The sequence below is a fragment of the Glycine soja genome, chromosome 6 (genome assembly GCF_004193775.1).
Source record: "Glycine soja cultivar W05 chromosome 6, ASM419377v2, whole genome shotgun sequence".
Taxonomy (NCBI): Eukaryota; Viridiplantae; Streptophyta; class Magnoliopsida; order Fabales; family Fabaceae; genus Glycine; species Glycine soja.
The window spans coordinates 47,651,368-47,663,168 of record NC_041007.1 but is presented as its reverse complement, the minus strand read 5'-3'; the positions used below and the strand labels follow the sequence as shown (position 1 = coordinate 47,663,168).

Genomic DNA, 11,801 nt, shown 5'->3' with positions numbered 1-11,801 from the left:
TTACAAAGAAAAAAACATATTTAATAAAAAAATATCGATTGACGTTTAAGTTTTTAATGAAATATTTAATTTTTTAATTATAATTTTCTCTCCTAAGAAATTTTAATTTAAAAATTCTTGATAATTCTATTATGAAAATTTTAAAAGAGTAAAATATTTTAGTAAAATTGAGTTTTCTTAATTTATATATAAAACTTTAAATATCACTCATTTTTTTAAAATTAATTACCTTAACATCTACCTAAATAGATACACAAATCCGTATCTTTGTGAGAGATCTCAAACTCATATATTCTAGATTTCACCACACGTTTTTCAAGTTATATGTTTACTATATTCATTACTGAACCTGGAAAAACACAAACACAGGAAGGACAGACAAGAAAAAAAAATAAACAAAGAGATAATTCAAGAAATTAAAATTGATGATATTATTCCTTATTGTTGTACCAAATGGTAATAATTGCAAGGGTAGAAAACCAACAAACATGTAGTAATTAGTACCTCATCACTACTAGAAGTACCAACCAATGCATCATCTCTATGGCAACCTTAATTAACATTAGTTCAAACCTTTCCTTGCACGTTCCTTTGTTCTGCAATATGCATTCATTGTATAACCATATCCACACACACCCCCACCGACACACCCCACACCATGTACTATTTCTCTACTTTTAATAATTCCTTACGCGCATTTATGCTTCCTAGCTCTCTCAATCTCAACTCATAAATTGTTATATAGTCCAAAAATTACTGTGACAAAATAGAAAAATGTTACGTCAACACTAAATATGTTACTTGACACTAGAGAGGAAAAAGAAAAGAAAAAAAATATGAATAAATAATATACATAAATCTAATTCAATTGATGGGATATAATGCATGAGATGATGTAACTCTTTGGTACCTATTTTTAATTCTTATGAAATAATAATAAAAAAACACAATCATTTTTCCTCAACTTCACCCCTCACGGCCTATAAATGCTCATCAAGCCAAAACATATATTCACAGACACAAATCACAAACCCCATTTCCAACCCCACATTGAACCTAAAAAAGCAATGTCACCTCCACCATTTTCCCCCCCTCTCTCTATTTCCCTTCTCTTTGTCTTCCTGTTAGCACCATTACTCTTAGCTCAATCTCCACCTTCTCCTTCTCCTTCTTCTTCTTCTTCTTCTTCTGTTGCCTGCAAAGGCACACTATATCCAAAACTCTGCCGTTCCATTCTCTCAGCCATTCGTTCATCCCCTTCAGACCCTTATGGCTATGGCAAGTTCTCCATAAAACAAAGCCTCAAACAGGCAAGAAAACTAGCCAAAGTCTTTGAGGACTTTCTCCAACGCCACCAAAAATCACCTTCCCTCAACCATGCTGAGACTGCATCACTTGGTGACTGCAGAGACCTAAACCAGCTCAATGTGGACTACTTGGCGTCCATATCCGAGGAGCTCAAATCCGCAAGCTCCTCAGACTCCGAACTCATCGAGAAAATCGAGAGCTACCTCAGTGCCGTGGCCACCAACCACTACACTTGCTATGATGGGTTGGTTGTGACCAAAAGCAACATTGCCAATGCACTTGCCGTGCCACTCAAGGATGTGACACAGTTGTATAGTGTGTCACTTGGGTTGGTCACTGAGGCTCTTGACAAAAACCTAAGGAGGAATAAGACCCGCAAGCATGGTCTCCCCACCAAGACCTTCAAGGTTAGGCAACCACTAGAGAAGCTCATCAAGGTAATTAATTTAATCAACCCATTTTTTTTTTCTCTTCACTTGTGGATTTTGCATTGGTGTGTTACTTCTGATGATTGCTATGTTTTTTCTGACTACTATTTTGGTGAGTATGGTATGTGAAATTATTGTATGATGTGACATTGTTATTATCATCCCTTGTCTAAGTCTAAGGTCAATTTTCATGTGGCATGTACTGACAATTTTATTAACTCTTTCTTAAATGAAAAAAGTGGTCATGCTCACATGAATATTAGTCAAATCTAAAGATACTGATGATTTTAAATGAGATATAAAGTTAACTTGCTGTCAATGAAAGAAGGAATAAGTTATAGATTCAAAATTTTTTATTAACAAAAATGAATAAAATGAATAATTAATATTTGTCAATAAAATAAAAAAAATTTAATGATTTCAAATTATATAATAAATTTTCTCTTTTAACACTATTTTTTAAATAATATTCTTTCTATTGGTTAAATTCGTGTGAATTTAACTAGTTTTGAGAATGAAATTCACATAAGTTTTACCCAAAAGAAGAGAGTATATAAGGTTTAAAATTATGATTGTGGTTAGAACGGTCTTTTCATCGTAATTTTTAATATTATGAGAAATTATAAACAAATACAACCAATATACTACAATTACGATCACGATAATTGTAGTCACAAACCGTTTAGTGAAACATTGAAAGAGAGTACGTTGGAAAAAGAGTTTGTGTCTATGTTCTAATGTTATGACTAGGTTAGCATCACTGATTTACTTTTATTTGCATGGGAGACGGACATATCTTCAATGGGTTTTTCGTCCATTCAGTCATCTGAACCAAGCGCAGAAAACATGATTCATTGAATGGTTTAATTGATTTTAGTTTATGCTTGATTTTGTCCATTTCTTTTATTTCCTCTCATAGTTCTTTGTCTGCTTTATCATAAAGAGTTTGACTTTTTTCTTTTTTAAAGTAAATCTCTTCAAGTATGTTTTGCCCACTTCTATTCCAGAATGAAATCTTTACTACTTTTTACTTTTTGGTACATACGGTTTCTTTACAACATGGATATTAAACACTAAAAAACATATATTTTTTTTTTAAATTTTTCTTATGTGATGACTATTATATATCTAAGAACAAGAAAACATACAACTTGATATCAAATAATAATAAAAAAATTTGATCGATTTAAATTGCCATAACATGTCCACGTTGCTTGTTGGTGGAGTCAGGACTCAGAAGTTTATTCTTTTCGTAAGACAAAATTAACTTCCTCCATACAGATTTCAATAGCTGTTATACACGTTTGGTTGTGTAACAACTTTTGTCTTAAAAGTATCTCCGTTGTTCTATATCTATTGATGTTAAGAATCATTTAATAGGAAAACATTACTATATTTAGATAAAATATCTTTATTTAATATTTTGATAAATTACTATTGAAACAATTATTAAATAGAGTATAAATGAATCATTATCATAGTAATTGATAGATTACTATTTTTATAATTGTTAAATAGGGATATAGTTGAAAAGTACTTAATAATATTCTGGATTTTTAAAATATCAATAATTAAAAATAAAAAAGACTAGAACATTAGTAGATATTAAACAGGGGTAGAATATAACAAGCTTTAAAATAAAAGTGAAAAACTAGTTTGCAAGGGAACAAAAAATTGAGAATTTGAGTAGGATGTGTCTCTCTAATGTCAAGTGGGGAAGGGAAGGATAACCCCCTTTTTTTTTAGTTTAATTCATACCTTTCGTTTCTATTTCTTCACCCTTTCTATTATTCTGTCTTGTTATCTCTAAAACTTTCAATCATTAATAGTCCACTATTATAAACTATATTTTTCTCAAAATTTTAATGAGAAGTTCTATTTCTAGGGTAATTCAAGATTAATCCTCTGTTCTCTTCATATTTGACGTCATTATAATATACTTATCTAGTTTCTTATATCACATGGAGATGGGGTGAAAGATTCGACTTACATAAACAAAATAACTTGACTTAGCTAGTTTCAACTTCTAAGATGACCTGCTTTACTTAGATTAAAAAGCAATGATAGGTCAAGTCAACCACATTAAATGGGTTGACCTAGTACGCTCTGTTTTCCTCTGTTTTAACGTGAACGCCTTAACATAATGTAACAACTTTATGATCAATCACGTGAAGTCTTGTTTGCTTATGCCATTGGCACCCTTCCATACACGTGTCATATACCTTTAAACTTCTTCATGCCATTATATATACCATGTATTAATGAGAACTTGTCTACATTTTGCTGATCAATTCATGAGCAATGATTCTTAGATTTTACAAATTTTCATAAATGACAAAAAAATTATTCATACTTATATCATGTTTCTTAGCTTTTTTTTAGTATCATAAAACGTATAAGATTCTTTTCAATTATTGTCTTAGCTTTCATACCAAGTTTGCTTAGAAACAAATGTGCCAGTGCCCATTATTTAGCTAGAGTTTATATATAAGGAACTTGAAAACAAAGTTATTCAAAGGCATATTCAATAATATCATTTCAAGAATAAATGTATCAGAAAGAAATGGAACATTTCATATATATCATGAGCTTTCCTTTATGCCTGTCAAACAATCATGAATGCTACAACATATATAAATACATAAAAATACAAGAGCATATAATTCAATCATATGGCCTTAGTATTTAGTAAGAAACAATAAAGTTTTATTATGATAATTTATGCATGAATGTGGTCTTGGTGTTATTTAATGCAATAATTTATGAGAATATAATTCAATCATGTGGCCTTAGTATTTGGTAAGAAGCAATGAAGTTAATTTTGAGAATTTATGCATGAATTTTGTCTTGGTGTTACTTAATCAGAGTTACATTTGATTATATATAAGGTAAAAATTGAAATATTATTTTGTTGCAGCTTCTTCGCACAAAGTATAGTTGCGCCAAATTATCCAATTGTACTAGTAGAACTGAAAGGATTCTTAAAGAAAGTGGAAGTCAAGGAATTTTATTGTACGACTTTGTGATTGTGAGCCATTATGGAATAGACAACTACACTTCCATTGGAGATGCTATTGCTGCTGCACCCAATAATACAAAGCCTGAAGATGGATATTTCCTTGTGTATGTTAGGGAGGGACTCTATGAGGAATATGTAGTTATTCCCAAAGAAAAGAAGAATATATTGCTAGTTGGAGATGGTATTAACAAGACTATCATCACAGGGAACCATAGTGTCATAGATGGTTGGACTACTTTCAATTCTTCCACCTTTGGTAAGTACTTTGTTCTTTCTAACTGTTCTCATTTGTGAAGGCAAGTTTTTACTAAGAAAAACCATTCTTGAGATTTCACTTAACACCAAAAGTTTTAACATTAATTATATGGAAGATTCTTCTGCTGAATAGTTTACTAATGTGTAAAAATAGAGTAAAGAGTCTTTGCACTTATTGTTAAAATGTTTTTACATTGTTATTCAATTACAAATTGTCATGGTAAATTTGTTGACTTTTATAGTAACCACTTAAAAAAGTTATACCAAATATGATTTCTGATTAATTGGTTGTGTAAATTTTTTTATAATAGTACATATAAATTAGACTCTAAAGTATAACTAGAAATCTTCAACTCATCATTTATTCTTTGACAAAAGCTTTAATAGTGTATAATTAGTCGGTTACATTAATCATTGTTCTTGTTAAAAAATTGCTGAACCAATACCTTATTTGATTTTGTGTTGAATGCAGCTGTTTCTGGAGAAAGATTTATAGCAGTGGATGTTACATTCAGAAACACAGCTGGACCCGAAAAGCACCAAGCAGTGGCAGTGAGGAACAATGCTGATCTCTCCACATTCTACCGTTGCAGTTTTGAAGGATATCAAGACACACTCTATGTTCACTCCTTGAGGCAATTCTATAGGGAATGTGAAATCTATGGAACTGTGGACTTCATTTTCGGCAATGCAGCTGTGGTCTTCCAGGGTTGCAAAATCTATGCCAGAAAACCATTGCCAAACCAGAAGAATGCTGTCACAGCACAAGGAAGAACTGATCCAAATCAAAACACTGGCATTTCGATCCAAAACTGCAGCATTGATGCTGCACCGGACTTGGTCGCGGACTTGAATTCCACGATGAGTTTCTTAGGCCGTCCATGGAAGGTGTATTCGAGGACTGTCTATCTGCAGTCATACATTGGAAATGTAATTCAACCTGCTGGGTGGCTAGAGTGGAATGGAACAGTTGGATTAGACACTCTCTTTTATGGTGAATTCAACAACTATGGACCTGGTTCTAACACTAGCAATAGAGTAACATGGCCTGGTTACTCTCTGTTGAATGCTACTCAAGCTTGGAACTTCACAGTCCTTAATTTTACATTGGGAAATACTTGGCTTCCTGACACAGATATACCTTACACTGAAGGACTACTAAGATAGACAGCTGAAAGCTTAAATTGAAAAAAATAAATTTGATTCATTATTTGTTAGATGTAATGTAACTACATGATTTTCCTTTTAAAGGAATAGCATCCAAAAGGGATGAGAGGCATTGATGTTCTTATGAAAATTCAAGTCTTAATAAGAATATGTACAAGTTTGCAGAAATAATATGCTTTAAAGCAATTAGGAAAGTTGGTCCAAAATGATTCTGATATCCCGATGTAATTTGCATGCTTGTCCCCAACAAGTAACAACAACAAGAGTAGTAGTCTTATTCCACTAAGTGAAGTTGGCTACATGAATTACACGATTATGACATCATTGGACTCCGTTAAAAATTAGATTAAGATCCCTTTTATTCAAAATGCTAGTCTCCTAGTGAAACAAAATTATGAGAAAGAGACAAAGATTGGTGCAAACCATGTATGAAGAAAAAAAGAATAGTCAAATCAAAAGAATCATTATACAATGTCAAATTAATAATACAAATCAAGAAGATCATGGGAAAGAAAGAAAAAATAAAAAAAGTACAAACAATTTTCACTGAGGGAGCTTTGCAAATTGCATTAGCATATTATGGCTGTTGTCATAGATCAGACTTAAATGGAGCACCTGATGCAGAAATCCATTTATCTCCTTGTAGAAAAGCCTTAATAGTAAACTTGCTGGCTTGTTTACTAGTAATGGTTCTCAAACCCTTCCACTTCACCCTATTCTTTGTTGAAGCACCTGGTCCAACATTCTGAAATTCAGCATAGAAAATGGTGTCTGGTGCTGAGTTCCCGGTCCACGGCAACCAGCCTTTGGGGCTCACAAAGCCATCCATCCTTGATCTCATGTACACTGTGGTTGAGTAGTTCTTCCAGGGTCTTCCAAGGTATGTCTGGACAGAACTCAAGTTTCCAAAGGGTGAAATGTTGCAATGTTGAATGGAGATTCCAGTGTTCATGTTAGGGTCAGTTTTTCCCTGAGCTGTGATTGTGTTCTGCTGGCCATGCATAGGTAGCTTTGGCCTAATGTTGCAGTTTTGGATCACAACCGCAGAATTGCCGAAAATGAAATCAACAGTGCCATAGATGTTGCATTCTCTGTAAAATTGGCGGTTGGAATGAGCATAGAGAGTGTCCTGATATGCATCAATGTGACATCTATAGTAAACTGCTTGATCTGCACTAGTCATTAGTGCCACTGCTTGATGCTTCTGTGGACCAGCTGTGTTGCGAAAACCCATATCTCTAGCTATGAAATTCCTTCCAAATACAGCTGACACCCCCAACAAATCAAGATGAAAATATGTCCAAGTTATCTAAACAGTATTTATGAAAAACATGCCCTAAATTTTATGCCTAATCAGTTTAAGAGTTTAGTTTTCATGCACGGTTGTCAACCAATCAGAAATCTTAGTTATGACTATTGAAGTAGTTATTATGAAAGTCAACAAATATACTATACATAACAATCTGGGATTTAATGACAGCGTATAAATTCTTTACACAGTCCTTGCGTTTTAAGTAAAAAAATTGGTTTAAATAAATTTAGTCTCCATTGTTTTTCTCAATTTTGATTTTGGTCTCTTTAAAAGCTTGGTTTTTAGTCCCTATATTTTGTTGGTCACTGCCATCATGTATACATTTTGGATTTGGTTCCTAAACCAGGGGTCAATTCTGTAGAAGAAATAAACTATATGGACTCAATACCAAAACTGAGAAAAACTATAGGGAAAAAACATTGTATTTAAACCTAAAATTAATTAATATAGTTACATACCAAATGTTGCTGTTGAAAATGTTGGTGTTCCATCCACAAAGTTACGGCTGCCAGATACAATAGTAGAAGTCATACCATCACCAATGATCATCACATTCCATTTGGTCTTCTCTACCCTCACATTTTCATAGTAAACCCCTCTCTTCACATAGATCACAGTCCTCTTGTTACTATTATTAGGGACATGTTTAAGTGCATCAGAAATTTTTTTATATTTCCCACTGCCATCTTTGGCCACAACAATGTGAGCTTTTTCCCTCAAATCCTCTGTTAGAAGCAGCTTCCTATCTTTTGAATGAAGCCATTCTGGTGCCTCATTCTGATGAGGTAAACTCAGTAAGCGCCTCAAGTTCAGCGTGGTTGCAGCCTTGCTGATCCAGGTTATGATGGCAAGACTGTTACTAGTGAACTGTGTAGAATTTCTAAGATAGCTTACTACACTAGACTTAATTGCTTCTTTTGCATCTTCAAAGCCTTCAATGCAAGTCTGCTGATATGTACCTATTTCAGCACACAAGGAAACAAATTATACACTTATTATTATCAAGCAAAAGGGACACAATTATGCACCTTAGCTCTAAGTAATCTAATTTGGAGAATTGATATTGAAATCAGATTGGAGTAGTTCTAGCAGCTTGTTTTTATTTTTCAGGCAAATAAATCAGCTAGCTACCCTTTGCATGCTCCAATTCCAGTAACAAGGGTAAAAAGATATTGAAAACTTTTAACAAGGATTACAAATGGAACATAAGAAATAAATTTATAGCTTGGCCAATTTTTATTATTATTATTATTTTTATGTTAGTTGACGGGGAATGCAAACTAAGAAATAACAAAAACTAGTTATAGGCTAACACCACATTAGATTCTATTTTAAAACAAACTGACATTAAGAAAAGTTGGTTAAGAATTAAGTTAGGCAATGTTTTAAAACCAATTGACATTAAGAAAGGTTGGTTAGTAATTAAGTAAGGCAATGTTTTAAAACTAATTGGCATCAAGGAAAGTTAGTCAGCAATTAAGTTAGGAGATGTGAAGCTTTCCTACATTTCATTACTCATTTTTTGTACACTACCCCTCCACCCTCACCTTTTATGGTAAAAGAAACTCAAATTTGAATTATTCTCTTCTCTTCTTACCATGAAAGGTGTTTGGGCAGTATAAAAAAATATGGGGTGTGAAAACATCATAGTTACTTGCCAAAAATTAACTTGGACGCATGTCTATAAGTATTGACTATACCATATATGCTTGTAATTAATATAGTACCTGCAGCACTTAACCATGTTTTAAGATCCTCAAAAACATCAAGAACTGAAGACTTTTCCCCTGATGTCAAAGAGCTATTCAGATGGTCAACCGCAAGACCCAAAAGCTCCTTGCAATTTTTCAAACCCTCCTTAGTCCTTCCATCCATCAACTTCAACCCTTTGAAAACCCCATCAAGATGATGATCACTGAAATACTCAACAGCTTTGGACACTTCAGATAAGGCCAACTTCATTGACAAGATGAACAGCTCCTCAGGCTGAACCTGCCTTGAGTCCACAACAGAACCAAGGCTGCTATAGCATGAGTCCTTGTACAAGGTCACATCACAAACAGCCCTCAGTGAACTTGTCACAGTGTGAGCATCATTGGCATCTTGTGAGTTGTCATGAGTGGTGCTTACAATGCCAAATATAGCAGCAAATATAACACCTGCTAGGACTATTGAGGAGAGGCCTATGATTGTGATTCTCTTTCTGGTTTTCCTCCTTGCCTCCAGCACCATTTGCTCATGCTCATCAACTTTCCCGTAGGATTTTAAGGAAGACATGCTCAAGGCTTTGTGCTACTTTGTGTCCTCAAGGTTGTTGAAGTGGGAATGGGAAGTAACAGGTTTTTCAAAGTGTATATATACACATACACAACATATTCCGAAGGAGCACTGGCATCACACCTCTGATGGGTTCTCCCTTCCTAATAATGTTTTTTCTATTAACAATGTTAGAACTCAAAAACTTATGTAAGAGTTCCAACTCAATATCACTCACATAATTACTTGTTGATATATAAATTTTATAATATATAATAAAAAATTAATATTTAATTTTCTTTGGTGTAATTATAGAGATAATAATTTTAGATCACCTAATAATTTTTCTTATCACAAAAGAAATTAGTTTCTTGTACCACGCATCCCTTCTAATTTATATTTTATTATTGATTGAAATTTATAGAAAATTTTAAAATTAAAAAATAAATTCATTAAATAAAATTTGTGATTTAATCAATTATATAGTGTGTTAAAAAGTCTTGTAAGAAAATGTATTCTTATCACTTGTTTAAGATAATGTATGTGTATAATCTAAAAAAAAAAGATAATGTATGTGTATAAGGAAGAGTTTGGTAGCACGCGACACCTTTAATACGTGCAAGACACTCATAACCCCATATTGTATTTACATGTTTAAATGGAGTGCTTGACATGTTAGAGCGTGTTGCATCATAATTGGTTGACCAGCTTAATTTTTATTTATTTATTTATTATTACGTCAATGAAAAATGACTCAAGAACTTTACATATTTATTTTTTGAATTAATATTGAAATAATTTTGAAAAACTTCAACTAAGAAAAAAAATTCAAACCAACACAACCTTTTTAAAGAGATAGGAAGAAAAAAAGAGTGTAAAAAAGTTTTAAAAAAATTAGTGTTATTAAAGTTAATATACTTTGTGTATGTAATCTTTAAAGATATTATCTATTACATATTGTTATTATATATAGAAACAAGGTTTTACTTTCAAAAGATTTATGTCACCTGATAGTACTACATTTATTCTTTTCCTAGTTCTTTTATGCTTTGATTATTTCATAAATTTTAATTACAACAGCTTGTGTTGACAGTGGAAATCTTATCCAAAAGTCTACCATATGCTACAAAAGTAAACTTATTAGACGCATAGATATCCTTCCACACTATAGAACACAGATCAACGGTAGACTAATGGCACGTTGTTAAAATACATAATAGTTATGTAAAAAAAATACAAAATAGTAGAAGACTAAATGATAAATGTTTAAAAAAATATTTTAGTTAATTTTTAAAATTTTCTTATTAACTAAAAAATTTATTTGACTGTTTAATAAATATTTTTTAAAAATAATTTTTAATATTTCTTTACGTTAACTTTTAATTTTTTTATAATTATTTCTTTTTTATCCTTAAATATATTTATTAGATTTTATTTATAATTTTTTTTATTTAAGATAAAATTTTATAATTTTTATCTTTTATATAATTTTATATTTTTTAATTACCTCAACAAACAGATAATTTGACTTTGATAATTGTTTATAAAGATGTAGAAGTGAATGCTATATGTTGTGTGCAAGTCCACCTATCTACCTATGGACAATTTGGCCGAATTATCAACTCACCTAGTTAAAAAATGACATTTGTGAACCAATTTATATAATTCATATATAAATTGTTAACTAATTATAACTTTTAAAGTTTCTTTGTTTTTAATTCCAAAATTAACCATCCTCCCTTTTTATTCGTTTTCTCAGCATCAAAATATACTTCGAAATGCCACAATAACTAATTCAGCATTAAGGTTGACAGTCACAGAAGAGTCTTTCGTGGCCGATAAGAAAAGTTTTGCTTATAGAGAATTTTTGTAAATTTTATGATTTATTACTAATTCAAGACGATGTCTAATTTGTACCATGGGAAGTTTTGTTAGTAAAATAACATCGTCATGATATAAGTTTATAAAAATAATATTATAACTAATGTTTCATAAATAATATATATCAAAATTATGAAACAATTTAATATTAATATTTTGTTATTACTAATATTGT

The 11,801-nt window shown here is 31.7% G+C and overlaps 2 protein-coding genes across 2 annotated transcripts; one reads left to right on the top strand and one right to left on the bottom strand.

Annotated features, from left to right (window-relative positions):
- The first annotated feature begins 1,000 nt into the window (after window positions 1-1,000).
- On the top strand, window positions 1,001-6,383 carry LOC114417387 (probable pectinesterase/pectinesterase inhibitor 47). The gene is made up of 3 exons (XM_028382566.1): window positions 1,001-1,745; window positions 4,654-5,011; window positions 5,483-6,383. The coding sequence occupies exons 1-3, from the start codon at window positions 1,068-1,070 to the stop codon at window positions 6,175-6,177; spliced, it is 1,731 nt and encodes a 576-aa protein (XP_028238367.1). The 5' UTR covers window positions 1,001-1,067; the 3' UTR covers window positions 6,178-6,383.
- Window positions 6,384-6,604: 221 nt separating this feature from the next.
- On the bottom strand, window positions 6,605-9,955 carry LOC114417388 (putative pectinesterase/pectinesterase inhibitor 24). Its single transcript, XM_028382567.1, has 3 exons — window positions 9,217-9,955; window positions 7,948-8,448; window positions 6,605-7,443 (listed from the first exon to the last, which is right to left on the bottom strand). The coding sequence occupies exons 1-3, from the start codon at window positions 9,764-9,766 to the stop codon at window positions 6,767-6,769; spliced, it is 1,728 nt and encodes a 575-aa protein (XP_028238368.1). The 5' UTR covers window positions 9,767-9,955; the 3' UTR covers window positions 6,605-6,766.
- Between the last annotated feature and the right edge of the window lie 1,846 nt (window positions 9,956-11,801).

What these genes read in the sequence shown, in the direction of transcription:
- LOC114417387 (XM_028382566.1), top strand. Translation starts at nt 1,068, where the DNA reads ATGTCACCTCCACCATTTTCCCCCCCTCTCTCTATTTCCCTTCTCTTT. An exon ending in CACTAGAGAAGCTCATCAAG is followed by an intron (nt 1,746 to 4,653) that starts GTAATTAATTTA and finishes ATTTTGTTGCAG; the next exon opens with CTTCTTCGCACAAAGTATAG. An exon ending in TTTCAATTCTTCCACCTTTG is followed by an intron (nt 5,012 to 5,482) that starts GTAAGTACTTTG and finishes TGTTGAATGCAG; the next exon opens with CTGTTTCTGGAGAAAGATTT.
- LOC114417388 (XM_028382567.1), bottom strand. Translation starts at nt 9,766, where the DNA reads ATGTCTTCCTTAAAATCCTACGGGAAAGTTGATGAGCATGAGCAAATG. An exon ending in AACATGGTTAAGTGCTGCAG is followed by an intron (nt 8,449 to 9,216) that starts GTACTATATTAA and finishes GTGCTGAAATAG; the next exon opens with GTACATATCAGCAGACTTGC. An exon ending in ATTTTCAACAGCAACATTTG is followed by an intron (nt 7,444 to 7,947) that starts GTATGTAACTAT and finishes TGGGGGTGTCAG; the next exon opens with CTGTATTTGGAAGGAATTTC.